Source organism: Poecilia reticulata, linkage group LG7 (genome assembly GCF_000633615.1).
Source record: "Poecilia reticulata strain Guanapo linkage group LG7, Guppy_female_1.0+MT, whole genome shotgun sequence".
In the NCBI taxonomy this organism is placed as follows: domain Eukaryota; kingdom Metazoa; phylum Chordata; class Actinopteri; order Cyprinodontiformes; family Poeciliidae; genus Poecilia; species Poecilia reticulata.
In genome coordinates, this window is record NC_024337.1 from 9,687,360 (window position 1) to 9,709,433 (window position 22,074).

Sequence of the window (22,074 nt, forward strand, 5' to 3'; positions counted from 1 at the left end):
GGGGGGGGGCACGAGGCGTTTCAGGGATGTGGGATGCAGAAGACGTTGCTTGCTGTGACTAACCGAACCAACAGTAGATGCGTACGTTTGTTCCATTGAGAGCAGAACGTCCTCTACGTTAATCTGTGAGTGTTTCGAGTCTTTCAGAGCGAAAATCCGTCTTCAGTCAAAGGAACATTCACATCCCTGATTTCCTTGTTGACTGGGACTCCGTTTAAATCCACAAATCCATCGTGAGGTTTGCGACGTCCAAGTTATTGTTTCCACTTGTGTACGTTTATCTGCGTGTTTTATAAGTCAACGCGCAGCTGCCTGGATGTGCGGCAGCTAAAGGGAAAGAGTTCGATTGCAGAGATGTTAAACATTCAGAGCGGACGTGTGACTCGGTACGTTTCCAGCTCTCTGCTGCCGAGATTGCCCGGGAAATAAGTGATTGTTGTATTCTTTACAGCGTCAAGGTAGAGAAGAGACGTTTGATGGCCACAGGTTCTCTTCCAGATGCTGAACGTAGCGGCAGGCGTTTGGCTTCTTTCCAAAAAGCATCAACCTTTAAGGATGCATTTTTAAGCAATTCTCTTTGCATCATGATGAGCCAAAAATGAAAACGCAGGTTAAAGATGATGATGAGGAGCAAGAGGAAGAGGAGGAGGAGAAAGATGAAGAGGGGTATCAGTATATATCCGGCAGGTTCTGGTAGTTCCTATTGAAGTAGCCGCCACTGTAGATCCATTCCCGGGAGCCGGTGTATGGGTTGGTGCCCATCTGGAACCACCTAAAATAAACAAACAAAAAAAAAACACATACACATTAATGTTATCTTTGAATTATTTTGTTCAGTCATTTGACTTTTTTTTATTTTATTATTCTATATATGATAAATGTCTGCTTCCTATTTGTTGGATCAGGGATATTAAACTGGTGTAATCAAAAGCACCTAGTAAGTAAAGTATAAAACTGTTGCTCATTGAAGTTCACATGCAGCTCATTACCTTCGAGCTGTAAACAAACTCCTTTTCCGTTAGAGGACTTATTAAATTACAACAAACACTGGCAGTATTTTTTTGAGGCTATTATTAAAAATAAATGTTAGAAATTACTTTAAGATCATTTACTGTGAGAGTTGGTGTCAGGGTTAACATATCTATTTTGAACAATTTGCAGCTAAACAGTTCAGAGACCAAAGTACGTCGGCTCCCTCTAGTGGTTAAATTAAACGTTGCCATCAGCTAGCAGCTCATTTTAGACTCACTTTAGAAATTAATTTCCAGCATGTAGCTTCTTCTAGTGCACAATAATCTTGAATTTCTCTAACACATCATTGGTTTGGCCTAAGATTTTATAGCCAATTAGATATATATATATATATATATATATATATAAAAACAGATAACACCTGGGCTGCTACATACAGATCTGTGGAAAAAAGTGTTTAAACCTCTCCTGGATCATTAAAGAAATATTATTGGGAAAAGCAAACTGTTTTTTAATGTGTTTAGATCAAAAAAAGCAAAAACAGAAGAGATATGCAAGTTGAGCAAACAATTTTCTATAGCAATTTATTTTTTTAGGTGGAATACGATTAGTCTGGTTTGACTGCATGTAGTCGTTTGCTACCTAGTCGTCCACTCCTCCTCGTGCTTGGCTCTCTCCTTCCTGGCAGCTCTCTGTTTTTCTTCCAGTCTCTCCTTCTCTTTGCTCGCCTCATCTGCATACGAGCAAAGAAAAACACAAAGTCTGCACGTTACCATGGATGGCTTGAAATCAGGAGATACACGAACACAAAAGAACCTTTTACATTTCTTTAAGCTTAATAGTCGACTACTTTGGATGAAAAAAAAAAATTAATAAGGAAAGAACTTTAAATGAAATGACCTATGTTTCCATTCTCCATGGCTCTGATGTCGGGCCTGAAGCGACAGTCGGTGGGGGCCAAAATGGCTCCCATGCCAGGCTCCAGCTCGTTGAGAGCCATCGCAAAGTTTGTGAAGTTGTACATCTGAGGAAAGCAGACGGGTACAAATCCAGTTAGCCAAGCTGCAATCATCCACTGTTTGACTAAAACACTTGATTGTTCTGAACTAAATTGGCTGAGCTTTTATTCTGTCGTACTGACTAACTTTCAGGAAGTGCACAGTACCTAAACATACTTATTTATGCTGTTATCTGCAGCTCTTATAGCGATACCTTAGCAGAGTGTGCTGGTCTGGACTCTATCCTCCACAACAGAGTGCTTCCTGGTACAACAGACACCGTTTCCTGGATTTCAGGCATGTCGTCTGCTTCGTCATTCTCAGCTTTTTGAAGCTCCTCCTGGAAACAACAACAACAACTCACTGCATCGTTTGCTGTGCAGAACCGATGCTTTTCAAACATTCAGGGACAAACTGGATCTCTCTGGAGAGATGACTTTGAGCTACCAGGTTTCTAGCCTATTGCACCACGTTGCAGGAACGAGTGCGCTAAGAGCAGCACGAGTCTACATAAACCTTCAGGTTTACCTGACTGAGGCCACACAGTGGGCTGAGGGCACCAACAAAAACAAGCTGGGCTTAATCGAGCGTCATTACACAGCATGAACAATAATTGTAATGTGGATAAAACAAAAACATCAGCTTCTCAGCTGGTCTCACATTCTTTTTGCTCTTGTCGCCTTTCTTGTCCGACTTCTTGTAGATCTCGTACTCCTGAGGGTCGATGCTCCACATGCACTCGGTCCACTTCCCGTAGATTACGCAAAGCTTCTTTTTACTAAGTGTAAAAAAAAAAAAAAAAGGAAAGGGAAAGGAAGTGAAAAAAGGTGTGTGAAGAGAAAGGAGAAGAGAAAGGAAGGACAGGACAATTTATAATAACTAAATGAAGATTGTTTTTTTAGTAAAGCTACAAAGAAGGAAAAGGAAACAGAATTAAGAAGATCAGAAAAGTAGGCAAATTCTTCAGACTGTCTTCATGCGAAAGCATCACTAACTTCTTGTCTTGGATGTATCCCTCTACTTTGTGCAGCTCCTTGCCAAACATTCCACATGGCTTAAAATTCAGCACACACTTCTCCCCGGTGCTGCAGAACAAAAGAGAAGAGAAGGAAGAACGGTCCTTTTAATTACTGGACTGCAGGGCAATAAACAGGCAGAGGGTGTGAAGGGAAGCTCGGCATTTCTGCATGTCAGAAACGATTTCACCTGAAGCCTGAATGCAGACCCAAGCTTTACGCCTGCTGATTTTAACAACAGCTGAGAAGTCTTGCAGCTTCTCCATACAAACGAGTCAAAGTGATTTTAACATATTTTAACTAGACAAAAATATTACCTTTTTTTTAAACAATACACTTCAAGAATGAAATATACCTAATCTTAGAAATCCATATTATTATCCAAGGGAGCAAACTGTAAATTATTATTATTATAAAACTAGATTTTTATTTTTTTTTGTCTAGTTGTCCAAACCTGGAGAGAATTAAAGCAAGCGCTACACTTTTTAAGAATCCAGGCTCTTTACCAGCCAGTGCAACAGCAAACAGTGTGAGTGTGCTTCACAGCCTGTGGTGTGAATCAGTGCGAGTGTGTGAACAGGACACACGACCAGGCATAAACAAAGATAACCAGAGCCTTGAAGAACTTCCCTGGACAAATACAGACTGAAGGGGTGGTTGTTTGCCTGAGAGAGCACAGTCTCAAATATCTGAGCAAACAAAAACAGAGCTTCGGTTCGTCTCCGTCGGTGGAGTTCAAGTTGTGGATATTTATAGTTTTAAGCCGGGGAATGAATATGAGTCACGGCAGTCCGCTGGTTGTGTGAACCCAACCTTTTCCACGCCTTAGCAAGTGTCCTGCACATTTTTAATTTCATATTTTTCAGATGTAAATGTTTAGGATTTTCTGCAGGTCTTAGAACATTCTGGATATTTAAATAGAAAAAAAACTGCAAAAACTTAAAAGTAGAAACCACAAATCAGAAAACAGCATAATGCAATGGTTTTTAATTTAAAAAGTAAGCTAAAAGGCCATTTCACATTTATTTTGGTGTGTGGACTAATATGGATTGGCTCTATATGAAAATCTCTAACTCTTGTCCTGGAAAACTGAGTAAAGGTACTTAACTGTTTGTAAATATTAGGGCCGTTTTGGTTCCTCCATAGTTCAATCCAACTTAGTAGTTACAAAAGATACAGTCAAAATCAAAAGACCGGCAGGTGAAAACGTTAGAATAAAGGTGTGCAATGTAATTGTCAATTCATTTTTTTAAGCATAATTTTGATTTGTGTCCTCTTGGAAAGCTACTTTTATTTTTTCCAAACTTATTCAGTCCAGGAAAATGAAAAACCTAATTCTAGTCTTCCCAATAATTTGTAGAAACTCTGATGTTGTATCAGAAACATCGTTTTCTTTACTACGATGGAGGTTTGAAAGAAACAAAGAAAATGCAACACACCTGTGATTGACTATTTCCACTGTACCGTACTGCTCTATCCACAGCTTGCCCAGGATGATGTTATGCACGCAGCAGTAAGGATTACTCCATGTGTACACTTCGTGGTGCCTAAAAAGAAGAAGAAATAAAAAGTGGAAAATGTGATGAACAAATTAGTGTATAGCATTTTTAATCATCTGGGACCATAAAAGTCTCACTTTAGAAGTTCTAGTGTGATTGTTCCTCTCGGCTCTGCCTCGACACTCTTGCCCCAGAACTTGAGTTTGGGATAGATGGAGCCGTGGAAGACGAAGTCCCCGGAGAGGCTCTCTGCGTGGAAGGCACTGACCGGAGGATGATGGGAAACCTGCTCCGACACCAGCCGGAAACCCTGATCCTCTCTGCAGACGAACACGGCAATAAGGTAAACGTAACCGCTGACGAGCTTTAAAGATGGTCAGGTGAGTCTCTCTATGTACCTGATGAGTTCAAAGGTCTCTCCCAGCAGCGGGTTGAACGGTTTTCCAGTTCTGTCCCACTGAGACGCAACTGCTGATACAGCAAAAGCAGCTACTGACTGAAACGAAGAAACGCAATGATAGGATGAGTAAGGCAGAGACGTTGCTTTTACGTTTCCACTTTAGAAAACACTTTGTAAAAGATATTTGGTAATGCCACATCCTGAAACAAATGAGAAGGTTTTCTGTTAAAATTCACATTTAGTTACTGAGACAGAAATGTTCAAAATAAAAGACCAAATACTGACTCAATGCACAGAGTAAAACAAGGTTTATGCAGACGATAAAGGAGGTTTGCTCTGACCTGCATGCGCTCTATGGAGTCGGACAGCGAGCAGGCTTTGTTGATGAGGTAAGTGTGCTCCATGTACTCTGAGATCCTCTGCAGGAAGCTCAGAGGCTCGTTGAAGACAATGGGCATCGTGATCTTCGACAGCTCCTGCAAAACGAGCAAACAGCACTTCGTTTCACAGCAGACATCAGGATATAATGTGTGATATCCGAGTTTGTAGAAGCTTTCATGTTTGACTGTCCTGGTGTAAAAAAAAAAAAAGGTTACTCTGAGTATCTATGTTCCTGTCCACAGGGACAGTAACTTCTTGTGGACATTTATTGTGTCGTTTATCATTTATTGTGATAAGTTTCTAGCTGATTCTGATTTATTGTTGATTGTTGGTGTTTTAAACCCCCCAAAATTGTTTGTATAGTCAGGATTGTTAGTTCTACTGTTTGCTCAATGAAAAGTGTCATCATCTTGCCAATAATTCTGCTAATTATACTAGCATCTACACAAGCAGCAGGTGTTTACACGCACACACACGCACACACACACACACCAATCTGCTCTACATGTCTGTTGGTTACATGTATCCATTTGCAGGCTGAGCAGCAGGAGCAGAAAGTGTTTCTGTCACGGCGCTAAGCTGTCCCTGTGTGACGAATACCAAACCCGCTGTGTTTTCTGCCTGTACTTTCTCCCAGGGTCACACGCTCACAGATTTGGTGTTTTTAATATAATGTTAACGCTGACAACACTGGACCGGAGCCGATGTCAAAGGTGGTGAGTCTTGACTGTGGATCCCAATTTGAATCAGAGGCGATGGATGCATGTCACTGCAAACGGCCGTTGGAAGATAAGTGCACTGAACTCTGTGCAGTTTTACTGATTAACTCGATATAAAATAGTATTATCTCCTCTGAGGTGTGTTCCGCTTGTCGCAACATTGCAAAAAACTGTAGCAGGAAAAGAATTACATGGTGTCTTTCTACATGTCAGGCACGTAGAAAGACACCATGGCCTGATGGTGGCGTCATCAGGCCAGCGGTCTGTTTCGCTGCCATTGTGACTGGTGCTGTTGCGCACAAAGTGGACAGAATAATGAACCTCCACATTCTTCAATATCAGCACAAATCAGAAGTTAGGTGTTGAAAACTTGGGTGTTCAAACAGGACAAACGTCTAGAACCGGTTTAGGAACAGATAAATAAGGCCAACATTAAATTTTAACAATGGTCATACCAAAAATAATAAATCAAAGAGGATGGCAGAGAATCCTCCTGTGAAGGAGTCCATTTTAATGAATTTAAAACTAACGCTCACAGTGAGTCAAGGGTGTATTTTTTTTTATACTTTTAGCAATCCAACAAACTAAGCCTTACCAGTCCAATACATTTCTTGAGGATACTCCAGATGCTGACCGTGTTTCTGGAAAACATGGGTGCTGGTAAAGATGTCCTGAGGTGAGAAAAGAAAAAAGAAGGCAAAAAGAAACATGGAAGCAGGTAAGAGAAAGACGAGATCTTTCAAGTTTATCAGCAGACATGCAGACATTCCTCGGCAGACGCTACAGAACCGAGGGAGAAAATTATTAACTCTCAGCGACATGTTTCAGACAAACATGTGAGTTCACATGAACATAACCTGTGACTCTTGCTTGGACTGGTAGTTTTCCACTACGCTTCACGTCACTAAAACAAATGGAAGTTAATATACAGCATCTGCCAAAAGCTGGTGTGTGACTCAGAACCATAATGCCTGGAGACAAAGTCATCTCTGCTTTTTTTATTATTTTTTTCCCTTGAGTAACACCTCAAAAGAAAAACTGCATGACAAGTTTCATGTAAAAATACAAAGTGAGTTCAAATTAAATTAAAAAAACAAATGAAAGAAAACTGATGATTTCAAACCCGATTCTGGTTTCAGAAAGAGCGCTGCTGCAGCTCTTGAAGTGAGGATAATCCAGACAGATTAGAACGCTGACCCTAGAGGGTGGAATGTGGCGCAGGAATGAAGCTGTACCTGTGTTTCCTGATGCCGTTCTCTTGTGGTACTGATCCATTGTTTTTCTGAATGCTGCCGTCGAACCCTCTGGCGTCTTTGAAACTGGCCTCAGACAACCCTTCACACGACTCGTCTGAATCCAGGCCTGTCCAAGGCGAGAATTGACCCAATTTAGACAGCACACAGCGTCAGGTGTCACACAAAGGCAATACTCTGTGCATCCATTAAAAAAAAAAAAAAAAAGTCAAATTTTTGGATTAAAAAAAATTACAAATATCTGCTATCTTAGCTGTGGTCTTTTGTTTTCTTTGCAACACTGGATCTTTATAGCCATGCACATCAATGTCCAAACTGCTTTGCATCACGAACTGTTGCTCAGATTTGAATAGCAAATTTTATTGATCGAATGATTCAATTCTTCAGAAAACAGCTGCGGCGGTTTCCAGAAGTCAACCTTTCTGTTTTATACTCGTAATTTTAAAGCAAAATGAATCATGTGAAGATAATTAGACCAAAAAAATCTTTAAGACATATGGCGAATTAACAGAATGCTACAGTAATCGGCAGCCTACTGTACTTCTTAAAATATGCAGCAGGGTGGAGTTCAGAACAGGGTGAGGCCTTCACTTTAAATACACAAAGGAGTTTCAGCTTTTGTATTATATCAAAAGGTACAAGGTGTGGATCCTATAATTATCGTGCTAGAGACACAGAGGTCAATTTAAAAAAACAAAAAATTAGATTACTTGTCATAAAAAAATATAACAGGTGGTGTTTTAAGGAGAAGAGCAAGATCTCTCAATATTGAAATACAACAGCATTCTGTTTCTTGTGTGCTACCCAGTTCATGCTGTTAAAGTTAGCACTGAAGATGACCCCACTCCTTTAACATCTACTGTGTGGTAATAATTTGGGTTCCCAGTTAAAACTGTAAATGTCAGAGTGACACAAGAACAGCAATAATCTGCAAAAGTTTAAGTTTTGCTACATTTAATAGTATTTAGCTGTTAAAGGATCCATGAAAGACCCAAGAAAAAGCTAAAAAATGAAATTGTTTTCTATTGAGGAACGCCAGCTGTTTACTCAGGCTGTTAAAAAACAGACGTAGATCTCAGCAAAAAGTCCAATTCTATTGAAAGCGTATGAACAGGAGGCTTTGGAGCGTGTGTGTGACTACAACAAGTCACAAACCGGTGCAGCTAATCTACTGATGCAGAAGGAGTGTACAAAGGCGGATTTTCTCCCGCTGAATCAATTGCTTAGGGAACAGGAAACCTCTCGTTCAAAAGAGTTTTTCTGACTTCTGATCACTTCGATTGGAGAAATGTTCCCCGATTTCAAAATTTTGTCTGGAAAGGTGCTTGAAATTCCAGTCTTCATTTGGGCAGCAGTGATCGAATTCAGCCTATTGATCAACATCCAAACAGCCACATGAGAAATCATCTGTACAAGGCAAAGTCAATAAACCTCATGACAATACAGCCTTTGCAGCAATCCCCCTTAAGACATCTGGTCCATGCAGACCAGGAGGACGTTGTGAGGCTGCCTCATCAGCCCACAGCAGGTGAATCGTTCATAGTTTAAGTGCGATCGTTTAATTAGATTGTCTATCGGTAGACAGCCAAGTTGTGCATAGTCAATATATAAATACTGCTGATGTGTCATTAATATTATTATAAAATTTCACAGGTAAAAAAAAAAAGACTGACTAGATTTTTCTTATCCAGTCCATCAAAATGACAGATAAAAAAAAAAAGGCTAGGACAACCTCTGGTCTCAAGTCTGCAGCAAATGAGGCCTTTAAATGTTTTATGGTAGGATTTCCATCTATGTCTTATCTATATCTCTTTAGAAATGCACTGTGTAATTATCAAATACCTGGTTATTACACTTCTTAGTGTGTTTGGCATGCACCCAATCTTGAATGTTGACTTTGAGGACTGTTATCTGATCTTACTTCTCCGTTTACGCATTTAATAATAAAAAAAGAAATCTTTAAAAATAACCATATGTTTGGAGTGTTTAACTTACGTTTTTTATTTTTTATTTTTAAAGAAAGTGAAATTCACCTCAATCCTATTCAGCGACGTCTGGGTTTGTTGCTGGTAATAGTGATCATGACCACAAGACGACCTACCTCTGAATTATTGAACTCATGTTCAGGCTGAAACAAATTGGATAACAGTGAATAGTATTATCCTTCAATAACAGAGGCAGCTTGACTTACAACCTCTGGATTGGATGCTCACGGAAATCTTTCCTCTGCAGTTTATACTTCTCCTCTTTTATTTCTCAACCGACGGAACAGTGCACAAGGCAAAAAAATAAAATAAATACAATTTTTAGCCCTCTTGCAGTCCCAAAATTTGCCACGTGAGGATTTATTGGAGATGGTTTGACAACAGAGGACGACCACCATTGGACCCTGTGAGCTTTTTAACTTTGTGCACTGTCGCACTGACCCCACACACGTGTTTATGAGTTTTTTTGGTGCGGGTTCAGGAACTGACATCCTGGTGGGACGGGATGCCTGTGCATGTCCGACCGTGACATCTACTGCACTCTTGAGCATCACGCCAAGACCCCGGAAGGGTAATGCTTTCTTTCTTTTCAAAAGACTATGAGATTCAACCAAAATATGAACTACGCTCATGGATGGAGACGAGTGTCAGGGGCAATTTGTGACAGGAGGACAGCTTTGAACATGAAGATTTGACGGATAGTAAGAGTTTCATTAATGTCTGGCACACAACATCACAAAGTCTGTGAATGGACGTGGAGATGGTGGAGCCAAAAACTAAAGACAAGATTAGATTAGATACGAGCATATCAGAAGGACAGCTCAGGTTGAGGGATTTGGAGACAAAATTAAAGAGGCCAGGCAAGGCTGAGACCCTGAGGCATGTTTAGTCACTTGATAACACAGCGCTCTGTCAACAGTAAAGCAGCTAATGGTTGCCAGCATGCCATCAGATGTTAGAGTGGTGCAGCTCCAATGGGCTAAAATCTGCGTCGTTGGGAAGCAAACATTTGTGCAAAGCAAACACGTAGAGAATATCAAAGTAAAGAGAGACCTCCTCACCTGTGACGGCGTCGTAAAACTCGTCTTCATTGCTCATCTTCTACACTCAAAGTTGAGCAGTTTTTTTTAGAGTAGATTTTAGTTTCTAGCACATATTCCTTTTGGTAGCGACCCAACAGTGCATCTGTAGGGACAGCAGTAGAAGATGTGTCCTCCGGAATGTCACCAGGTGCCAAAGGAAAATGCAAGATGTCGAGACGGGTTTCCCAAAATTTGCCACGTGCAGATTTATTGGAGATGGCTTGAGAACAGAGGACGACCACCAGGCAAATACAGCTCCTCAAATAAGGAACAGCAGGGAGATGGTTCTGACTTCAGAGCTTAGCTTCTTTGGCTTTGTCCACCAAGGCAAATTATTAACCTGCAAGAAACAAAGAATTGTTAAACTGATGGAATCAGACAGAGAAAGACAGTAAAAGTCTAAATTAAAAAAATAAACTTTCAAAACTCTAGCACAATATTGTGCTGCCTGATAGAAGGTGAACCATGTCATCAGTCTCAAGTATTTTATAATCCTTAACAAGTTTTCCTTTACAACAATCCATCTTCCCTTCAATACCAACCAACTTCACAGTTCATGCTAAAGAAAAATGTCCTCACCGTCCTGGTGCCGTCACCACGTTGTTTTACAGGAATGAGGCATTAGAGAGGATTTGAAGCGTTAAGTTTTGTCACTGTGGTGTTTTGCAAGTAGACCAAAAGGTTCAAGTTTGCTCACGTCTAAGCGCATTATTTAGAGCTGATCACTTCCTTGTAAATAGATTTAACCCACCTGAGCTCCCAATCTCTGTAGCTCCTCCAGAGTTCAAGTGGGCCAGATCAAATAATAGCCTTTTTAAAACTTTTAACATCATCAGCAAAAAAAAGAATTGCCAAGAAAAGACTCCTAAACAAAGATAACTCAGTCCTTACACCGCACACACTGCACCACATTTTACAATGAGAGCTGAATTCCTAGAGACGTGATCTTTACTATATGCCTGCGTTTGTCTCACTGCTGCAATCTACATGCCTCATCTCATTACAGACAAGCCACACTGACAGGTAATATTTTAATCACAATGACACAGTCCACAAAGCAGATACAAGTGTTGACTGAAAAGTCAATTCATTCACAGCAGGCGAAATACAAATAGGTAGCTAGTCTGAAATATAATAGCAGTAGTGTTTAGATTTAAGGCTAAATCAGCAACAAAGACTGTATCATGGCAAAATAATGTTTTATAGGTCATAGGTCAAAGACTGTATGAACATCTAAAATAAATATTGAGTGCAAAGAAACAACTTTGTGTGGCTGACACAATGTAAATGTGTCCGTTTTTGCTGATATAACTGAACCATTGAAGAGCTTCTCCTTACTAACTAAATAAGAAAATGTTTAGAAAGGGCAAGGAGAACGAATTGTGTTGCACAAGCCAACTGAACAAGTAAAAATCAGAAAAACAGAAGAAAAAAAACTATATTTTCCTGAAATGTCTAAAGTGTGAAGATGTCTGATATATTAGCTAAAGTAATGCAGAGACGGTAAACAAACAGCCCAGAGGGTAATTTACAATTCATTTTAAAAGTTCACCAAATGAAGGTACTATGAGAATTCAGAATTCATTTCAATGACATTGTGCATGAATAAAGCACATCAAAATTTAAAAGTAATATAAGTAATGAATAATAAATTCTGTTCTAATTTATTAGAACAGAATTTATTATTCTGTTCTAATATTTTACCATTCCTGAAACAATTCATTTCACGAAGTCCGACAATTCTGATGGTAAAACATTGAATCAGGAACCAGTTTGTTCCTGTTTCCTTTACATTCACTCTCCATTTGTTCCACTAAGTACAGGGATTTTACCTTTCTCAGAAATCGGCAACGCCTTCAGCACACTACTGAACTTTGACCTCGGCATCCACGATCGATAAGGTGGACAGAACGGATCAGAGTGTCCCATTCAAATATTCTAAGAGCGCACCAATGAGTCATTAGCAGACTTATTAGCAGGTGAGATTCAGCAAAGACGATGACGTGATAAACTGGCAGATTCATTACAATGATTCAGTAGTTTAGATTCTATTTAAAGACTGGATGAGAAAAAAAACCTGTTAAAGCTAAAGAGGGCTTACAGAATCTCTTTTTACAGAATAAGCCACTGGACACATCACAGACTATTAATTATAAAGTTTCTGCCGTGCAGAAAGGCAAACGCTTCATTACTGGAAATCTGCAATGAAAGGATGTGGAAATTATTTCTAGACATTCTGAGAGTAAAAGGTGAGAATCAACAGAGATATTAGGAGAAGAAACTGTGAGAAAAGGCAAGTTTGTCCACCTTAGACTGATTCAAAGATGGGCAGAAGACACTTTATTTCTGAAAAACAAAGGCTTATTCCTAAGTTTACATCTTCAAAAATTGTGCTGTTTTGCCCTTGACCGATTTGATCAGTGATCAACAGATCAAACACTCAAAAAAAAAATCCATTTTTTCCCCCCTTCATTTGTTAAATATCTGAAAATTAAAACTGCCTCTATTTCTACTCTATAAAATCACAAGTCAGTAGCATGTGTGTGTTTTATGCACTTTGAGTTTAATAAAAATAATTTGTTTTCAAAACAACCTGAATTATTTATTTGTATTACCTGATTTTACTTAGAAAATAAAGCTGGGTCGATTAAAATTGCCAGGTCAAACCTAAAAAAAAACACCCAGAAATGGGCCAGAAAAAAGCAAAAGTAGTAAGTAAGTTAAGTTTATTTATAGCACTTTTTACAGACAAAATCACAAAACGCTGTACAGTAACACAGGCAACATGTTTCCAGCCTTGATGAACTAGTTGATCTTTAGTTTTAAAGTAATAACCGAACATAGTTCTCACACTGAAATTACGTCAAGTCCACAAACATTTTAACAAGTAGTGTTTAACTCTTTCTTCTGGTAAAACTAATAATGTAGTGAATAGTTAATCATACATATTTTCTTCAGGATTTCCTGGACTGCTGTCTTTAGAAGGTTTTACTAGAAACAGTTCAACAATGTTTACTCTGTAAAAAAGTCATTCAAATTTAAGGTCAGCAGATTAGTAGCTATGAATAACAAAATCTATCTTTGTGCCTTTTTGCAGGATGTATCATTTCATTAAATTTCCCCATGCTGCTACATGCTGCTACTCCCTTTCCACATTCCATAACAAGCTCGTTTCTAAAGGTTGGGTTATATAAGAGGGTAAGAAAACTATTTAGATTATGTGAAAACTATTTTTACAAGAGAGAAAGTGAGTATTAAAATCAATGATTGACACATTAACCTCAGTTACAAATATGTGCCACCTTAGCTGTGCCACAGTTAAGGTGGCACAGCTTCTTCTAAGACTTCAATAGATTTTTTTATTCAACAAGGAACTGCAGTTGTCAGTTTCTGAGAATAAATCTGAGATAAATGATCAATCTTGCAGTTAAATGATTAATGGATCTAGTTGTTATTATGAAACTTAATCACGTCGGAACACAATGTTTTTTTTGTGATTGTGGATGAAGATCAAGCTAAATCCTCGCGACTGTCAACAATGTCAAGTTAACATCTTATCAGAATTTATTAGAACAAGGTAACCCTGTTTTGTTCCAAGTTGCAGCAAATAGGTCTTCCATGACTGTGCTGATAAGTTTGCTAGGTTCACACGCCCACACCCACTGACAGAGTGGAAGTGGAGACAAGCTATCTGATTGGCTGGAGCAGACCCTCAGATCATATCGGTCACTCTCTCTCAGATGTCTGTGAGTCGTTACGTAACCGTGACAGACATGGCACCATGCGCACATCACAATTACACTCCCATTTTTGAACAAAAGCTTATCATATGACCCAAATACTCCACACCGGAACACTGCTGATAAAAGAGACGTGCATTTCTAGCTTAAAATTTCTAGGCTTAAAAATTGAAAGAGCTTTTTGTTTTCTACAAAAATAATTCTGTAAGAAACATAACTATTTATATGGAATCTATTGGCACACAATTAAAATAAAAAATGATCCAGATATATCATTTTTATCTTGTGGTTATCTAAATACAAAATAATCTATTCAGGATAAAATATGATTTGGTATCACCGATGGTGGTTGTTTTTTTTTTTTGTTTTTTTTTAAGATAAAGATAGTTGCAATCTGCTCCAAATTACAAATGCTGTTCCAGTCAGAGAATTTAGATTTTTATGAATGCATGAAGCACTCATAAGCTGAAATATGGAAGACTCACTAAAAGTAGGTGTCTACTGGAACTATCTCCAAAGTTTTCCTTATAATACAGAGAAGTGCACAAGTCCTCTTTTGGCCTGCTGACAACTATGTTATGCTTTCTTTACAACTTAAGAATAAACAAAATTACTAAAATATGACCATACATTAAGCAGTTCATCAATGTGTAGCTTCAAAATCTTGGTATACCTCCATACCTCATGGTTACTATAACACAGAAATATTATTTACAATACAAACTACAAATCTACTTACTGACCTCCTGATCGCTTCCTTGGCCAACTGACTGTAGGGAGAGTCCAAGTGATGCCTTTCAGTTCAATACAAAGCCTGGCACTGAACACACCTCTAGATGTCTGGCTACACACACCAACATCAGTACTTGACACACCTGTCTCCGTATGCTTTGAGATACGTACGGCGGACAGTATTCACAGACACACACTCAAATGAAAATGAAGGCATACAATAAGATGAACACTCACACTAAATAGCAAAGATAAACAAACCAAATATAGGCTCAAGTCAAATGTTTTGTCACATGGTGCTGAGCAACCACGTTGTGTAGCTTCTGAGTGAACCATCCAGCTGGACAGCAGTTTCCTTTCATGTGTCGTCACTCGACGGCCATTACAACCCAGTCAGTAAGAATGGGTGTGTTGAGCTTACTTCACACGAGCCTCGAGAATGCAATGGCTATTGTACAATGTTTACATCAGACTGCAACAAAGCTGGGTGTCATGTGAGTAGTCAAGGACTGGTTACCAGCACCAAGGCAGACGTGGTTCGAAAAAGTTCAAACTGCAAAATCTACAGTTTAAAGTTGCTGGAGAGGTCAAAGGGTTCTCTAGCTGGGTGAAGACGACCCCAAACATTTCCAGATTTGAAACCACAAATCACAAAGGTGGTACAAGCTGTGTCTCCATTACAAATGTGCGCAACTTTTTTTTGATATTCTAATGTAAATAAGCTTCTTCTTATGATAAGTCATTAAAAATCATGGTGGCATGGTGACATATATTGAAATTTTGATGGCGTCATCAGCCATCAGAGGAGACGTTGGTGTCTTTATTCAGATGTTGGAGCGACAAGCTTTGCAATACACCGATACTGAAAAGCCACCTCATCCTAGTACAAAAACTTTATCAAAAAATGTTTTATTTTATTTTTTCCCCATTAAGTGGATTTATTGTTGTAATTCCAATTTGCACAATTTTATGGTCAAAAGAAACACAGCTACAGAAAGGTGGGTGGAATTCGATCCAGTCACTGGAGAATCACAAGAGAAAACATGCGTTTCATAAAGGGGAATAACTTATTGCCTGGAGGTTTTGAAGAATCTGGTGTCAAATCCCTCACTGCTAAAGGGTTTGGCTTTAAGAGCCATCAACAGGTTTGAGACGGAAAGAAAACGGTTTGACTGTGAAATCTGTGAAAAAGGGATCGTCAGTGCAGCCTGAGATACACACACACACTTCTGAAAAGAGTCTAAACAGAAAAGCATTTTGACTGTGGGGCTGACATGCATTCATTTGGGCAGAAATTGTAAAAAGAAAAAAACCTCAGCTACTGAGTTGGAAGGAGAGTTGCTATGGAAATAGAGGAGTTCCTCGTTGTTCAAGTATCTCGTCACTGAGGAAGTAGTTCAACATCAGGTTTTTGAATTACTGAAATAAGAGAAGTGTTTATAAATCAAGAATTTAAATGCCTGTTTGCTTCCCATTGTTTCTAAAATAAAGCCATAAATTGAAAATCGAATGTTAGCCTTGATGGACTGAACTGATGAAGTCATATTATAGCAGCATTTCAAGTGTTAAATCGTTATTTATCCAAACTGGAAGTACCGGAAGCACTCTGCAGCTGGTCAACTAGGTGACAGAGCAAACAAGATATATATTTTTTTTGTGTTTTCCTTCCAAGAGTTTTAAAGCATGCAAACTTATGTTATAAATCATGACACATCCGCTCTGTGTGTACTTACAGTAAACATCAAGTACTTTTCCACACTATCAGAACACTGTGGTTGCAACAAGACACTTAAGGAAGATGCATTTATCACAAGACAGAATAAGTTTGAACGTCAAATGACTTCTTAATAGAACAACCGCAAGTATAAAATCAAATTCATCCGACCTCAATCACAAGACTAACCCGGTCAAGAACATTCACTTGACAGCAGCTGCTGGGAAGCAGCCGCAGAGTTTAGTTTACTTTTGCTCTGAACATGAACACAAACAAGTTCTTAGTTTTTAAAACGCCAAGAAGCTGCTTTTATTCTAAAATAGCATTGAAATCCATTTATAAACACAACACTGGATTTAGAAGTCCCTGTCAGATTGGTTTTAATTACTTTCAGTGTCATTTTTGTAATGCAATTATCTTTACAAAACATGAAGCAAGAAATGAGATTATAAGTATGAATTTGTTGCTGTTGTGTCAAATGTTCCTACAGAATAAATGTGTTTTTTTTTTTCTTTGATATATAAAAATGAGTGTAATAAATACAACCTTTTAAAGATGAAAGTTATCTCAAAAATTTGGGAGACTGGAAAGAAAAAGATGTACAGCTTACCAAATGTAGATCACATTGAGAGAAGTGGCTAAAGAGAACATTATGTCCCAAAATGTAACTTGTGATTATTTCCATCCACCTTCCTTAGCTCTGTTCTGTTTGATAGAGTCATAGAACCAAAAAACATACAATGTTTAGTCTGGCTACATATTCAAACTGCAAACAAACTTAAAGCCAACTGTGCCAATAAACCCTCCCACAAGCATTTCTTCCAGAGGAGCTTCATAGTGTGTTTCACTGAGGCCGAGAAATGGTTACACTGCATCATACTTGAAAGGCTGGAAAAACATCAATGTTCCGAAAAAACACAGCTGCCAAAGTTGAATGAACAAAGAATATGCATTTTTTTTTTTGCATATTAGCTAAGACAGGGTTCTACCAAAGCACGATGAATTGCTCTGTAACCCTTTCCAGAATAAAATATGTACACGTTTTTCAATTTCTTTAAATCATGAAATCTTTTAGCAAACTTCGTGTTCTCAGAGAAGTTCTGTTTGAGTGATTTCTTGATTCTGCGGGTCTGATAGTAACCAGGCCTGAGAGTGGCAAGTAAAATCAAAACAACAAAAAATAACGATTTAACAAGGGTGGCAGAGGTTGTGATTACATTTTCACAAAGAGCAAGATTGATTAGGATTGCCATTTCCCCTTAAGAAATGACATTATCTATTGAAAACTTTATTTCGTCTTTCCTCGGGTAATATTTGCCATATGTTACTATTCCCTTCAATTCAATAACAATGCAAAAACATATGGAACCTGTTAGAGGGCAAAGCACTGTATGCCCATGCTGATAACAGTCAAATTTATGGGTTGTTCATTAATACCTAGATAATCATTACACACCGATTCAGTATGTGTTGGGATTTAGAACAGCCTACTTAATCCTCTGCTGTTCTACAAACATAAGTATTGCCTTTTCGTGATCCTCTGCTAGACTTTTCGGTGCAGGATGCTGAACGTCTTTCTCTCATAAATACTCAGCACATTCCAGCGATACCTGTCAGAGTGGAAACCCTTCCAGGATGAGTATCACTTTCAAAATCACAAGACACTAAACTGGCTCAGCGCCTCGAGATTTAAATGTGTCCAATCTCTACACCAAAAGTGTCAATAAATTTGAGACTAAAGGACAGAAACCTTCTGGTCATCACAATTTGAAATCATGCTGAATGCGTCTGTGTTGGAGAAGAAAATTTTTTTTTTCCCTCCCTGAGTTATAAATGCTGGGATTGAGTTTTATCCAGTCAACTTCTGTGTGCAAAACCTTACTGCCTTTGCTGTGTTTTCATTGGTATGTAGCTTCGTTCACAAATGTTTCCCGAAGTTATACTAGTTTGACTAACTGTATATTTACTGTTGCTTCAAAAAAAAAAAAAAAATCAGTAAACAAAAGACAGGTTGCATGAAAGGACGATCAGAACAAAGCCAATCTCCACCATCACTTATCTGACATAAACACATGGTGACCCATCCATCCATTTTCTTACACCCTTGTCCCTCAGTGCGGTCGGGAGGGGTGCTGGTGCCTATTTCCGGCTGGCGTACCGGGCGAGAGGCGGGGTCACCCTGGACAGGTCGCCAGTCTGTCGCAGGGCAACACAGAGACACACAGGACACAACCATGCACACACACACTCACACCTAGGGACAATTTGGAGAAGCCAATTAACCTGACAGTCATGTTTTTGGACTGTGGGAGGAAACCGGAGTACCCGGAGAAAACCCACGCATGCACAGGGAGAACATGCAAACTCCATGCAGAAAGACCCGGGCCGGTCTTTCTGCAGGGAACGTTTTTTTTTAATTACTAGATTCTAGATTCAAATTAATTCAAATCAGCTGTGACCTTTTCTGTGACAATATTGCAGTTTAATATACCAAAATGATGAGCATGGATTTAAATTGCTGAGCAGAATAATGGGATAAAATGTTGTAAAAAGCAAACGTCAAAGCTGCTAAAACTTTGTCACACTATTACATAAAAGGAAGTAATCCAGCATTGCCCTTCCCCCACCTGTTGCTGCAAAATTCCAGATGACTGGCCAAATGTAGCCTAGTCATAATCAACATCACCATCGCCACAGTATTGGGCAATAGCATTACAGCTACATGTGTTATTGACATCATACAAACCTACTTTGCAATACTGAGGTTATTTCATGAAAAAAGCACAACAGCAAGAGGTTTTCTTCTGCACAACAAACGCGACACGATTTCATCAGAGTTCTGTCTATACTGTTACTTAATTCTCCTTACTTATGAAGAATACGCCATTGTTAGAATCATCATAGTAACAAGCAGCACTGTCAATAAGTGGTACTTTTGTGGCATAAATCAAAGCAATTAGATCATGTTTAGTTTTAATTTTTGTGTAAATACTTTGTTACAAAGAAGAAAAAAAAATTTCCCTCAACGTTATCACACTATGACGTAATTATAAGTTTAATCTAAAGTACGATAACAGCTCCACACATCATGTGCCAGTGTTTTAGAGTATCCAAAACACGTCTTTGCTGACGGGGGGGGGAAATAAAATGAAATTTGGACTGGTGGACTTATTGAAAAATTTAACACAAGGCTGTCAACTCCTTACAAAGAGTAACCGGATCAATATTTAAGTACCCATTATGGCAATATTGGCTAGCATTGACAGTATGTTTACGTAATGATACAGGGTTGGTCTCATATTTAGTCCTGGCTGACCAGCAAGCTTCCCCTTTGACAGCAAGCCATTAAAGGCAAAGTAAGTTAACATAGTGGCTTTGTGAGAGAGGCTCCGGGTTGGCTCTCTTTATCAGTCATAAATTAAACATGCAGTAATATCTCTTTGTTGCTGGGAGGGTTGCCTAGTAGAAGCAGCATTACCTCAAGCTCACCTTTATTCTCATGTGGCACAGCACAGCAATACTATTAAAAAAAAAAAAAAAAAAAAAAGCAAGTGGCTTATAAACATCTTCATATGAAGTCCTTCTGGAGAAAAAGCTAAAGGTTACCAATCAATTCAGATTCAAATCCAACAACTTAATGACAGTAATTCATGTGACTACTACGTCTATGTGTCCTGGTCCACGCTAACGCTGCAACGCTCCACACTGACGTGTTGAAACAAGGCTTAAAGTACATGTATTACAACATTGCCTTCCTCTTCCCTTTAAATGTAACCACAGATCACAAAATACACATTTCACAACTAAATTATTCTTCAGCATGTGCTAGAAAATGAACAAAAGTCCCTGGCATTGCTGTTGTTACGAGAACGTTGGTACTAAAGACTCAAATTTCCCTTTCAGATGGAGACTATCCCCATAGTTACTAACTATGGGGGTAATTAAGGCACCTTAGGGAGGAAGGCGCAAAACAAAATGACTGCAACTGTAAATCCCCAGAGTGGCCCAATGTTGAAATATAATGTCAAATAAAAGGCTTGTTTTTTCTTCTTCTTCTTTCCACCACAAACGTCTAAGATTTTGCAAGAAACATTCTTGTTCATTCCAGACACCAACATATTTCTGGTAGTACTACATAATCTTACTTCTATCTGTGTACGCTCATTTACAATTGCACTTTAAAAAACGACTTAAAAAAATAATTTTTGCTAAGATATTAGTTCGTTACATGCAAGGACTAGGAATATGAAGAAATGTTGGTGTTTTGGTACGTCTATGCAAAATGCAACACACGATGATACAGCAGTGTTTGCCACTGAGAATGTGTCTCTTAGTGAGGGAGGGCAGATAAAGAGACGCGCTGTATCTCGGCAAAATGTGGGTGTCAAAGACCTGCAGTTTACTCCGGGTTAAAAAGGTAAAGTCAGAAGCAGACTGTGACCGAAGCGTCAAACAGGCAGGGGAACATTCCCACCTTTTACTAAGAAGTTAAACACGAAAGGACACATTAGAAGTTTCCCTACATCACGTTTTGGGAGTAAGATTCAACCACTCAAACACTATGTGTAAGTTACGCTTAGAAATACGAAATACACCCTAATTGTTGCTGCTTAGCAATATATTTACAAGAGTATTTGTCAAAAGAGACACCCATTGTGGGGACTTTTCCCAAATATGTCACCTCTTTCTTGCTAATATTACCAGCACAAACAAAGTGAAAATTGATATAGCTAGCCAATCTAAAGCGTATATAAAATCCCAGCTTGAATTATAAGCAAAAACGAGAATAAGAAAAAACAAAACAAAACACAACACTCGTTGTTTTTCCCTAAAAGCAGACATCCAGCTGGCATTCAAAGTCCTGAGTGACTGGTATGAAAGCTTTATTTATTTATTTATTTATTTTCTTTTTCCTTTTTGACAGCTAGCGTTGTTGGAGTTAGCGGGCGGGCTATATTGAAAAAAATTTGGCTAGTTAGCACAGTTAGCAGTATTCTTTGAAGATAACAGACAAAGCAAGAGTTCATGGTCTGAAAACAAATAGATAGTCCACAATCAGGACGTTAAAATGTCTGTCTTCTTACCTCCACAGTAGCTTCTCTCTGAATGTTTTTGGCAAGCCCAGAAAGATGGGCAGGAATTGTGTGTAGCCTTGTCTGTACACTGCAGCGGAAGCCGCTGGCACAGTGGGCGTGACCGGACGATGGACAGACGTGGTCGGCAGCCAATCAGGTGAAAGATAGAGACAGCCACCAAAACAATGATTAGATAGATAGATAGATAGATAGATAGATAGATAGATAGATAGATAGATAGATAGATAGATAGATAGATAGATAGATAGATAGATAGATAGATAGNGATAGATAGATAGATAGATAGATAGATAGATAGATAGATAGATAGATAGATAGATAGATAGATAGATAGATAGATAGATAGATAGATAGATAGATTTTCTTTACATTTTGTCATGTTACAACAACATATTCATTTGGATTACTTGGATTTTTATTTTATCTGCCAACACAAACATGTGCATACGTGCGATTTTACAAAAATATAATAGAACTATTAATTATG

General features: G+C 38.7%; 1 protein-coding gene across 1 annotated transcript; it reads right to left on the minus strand.

Moving 5' to 3' along the window:
- Window positions 1–6: 6 nt before the first annotated feature.
- LOC103467141 (oxysterol-binding protein-related protein 2-like) lies at window positions 7–21,692 on the minus strand. Its single transcript, XM_008413240.2, has 14 exons — window positions 21,576–21,692; window positions 10,285–10,645; window positions 7,221–7,347; window positions 6,581–6,656; window positions 5,227–5,361; window positions 4,884–4,981; window positions 4,623–4,805; window positions 4,426–4,533; window positions 2,966–3,055; window positions 2,631–2,748; window positions 2,185–2,310; window positions 1,873–1,996; window positions 1,615–1,705; window positions 7–772 (listed from the first exon to the last, which is right to left on the minus strand). Exons 2-14 carry the CDS (start codon window positions 10,319–10,321, stop codon window positions 670–672), a joined length of 1,416 nt encoding a protein of 471 aa, XP_008411462.1. The 5' UTR covers window positions 10,322–10,645; window positions 21,576–21,692; the 3' UTR covers window positions 7–669.
- Window positions 21,693–22,074: the final 382 nt, after the last annotated feature.

What these genes read in the sequence shown, in the direction of transcription:
- LOC103467141 (XM_008413240.2), bottom strand. Translation starts at nt 10,321, where the DNA reads ATGAGCAATGAAGACGAGTTTTACGACGCCGTCACAG. An exon ending in AACGGCATCAGGAAACACAG is followed by an intron (nt 6,657 to 7,220) that starts GTACAGCTTCAT and finishes TTCTCACCTCAG; the next exon opens with GACATCTTTACCAGCACCCA. An exon ending in TCAAGAAATGTATTGGACTG is followed by an intron (nt 5,362 to 6,580) that starts GTAAGGCTTAGT and finishes CTCGTTTTGCAG; the next exon opens with GAGCTGTCGAAGATCACGAT.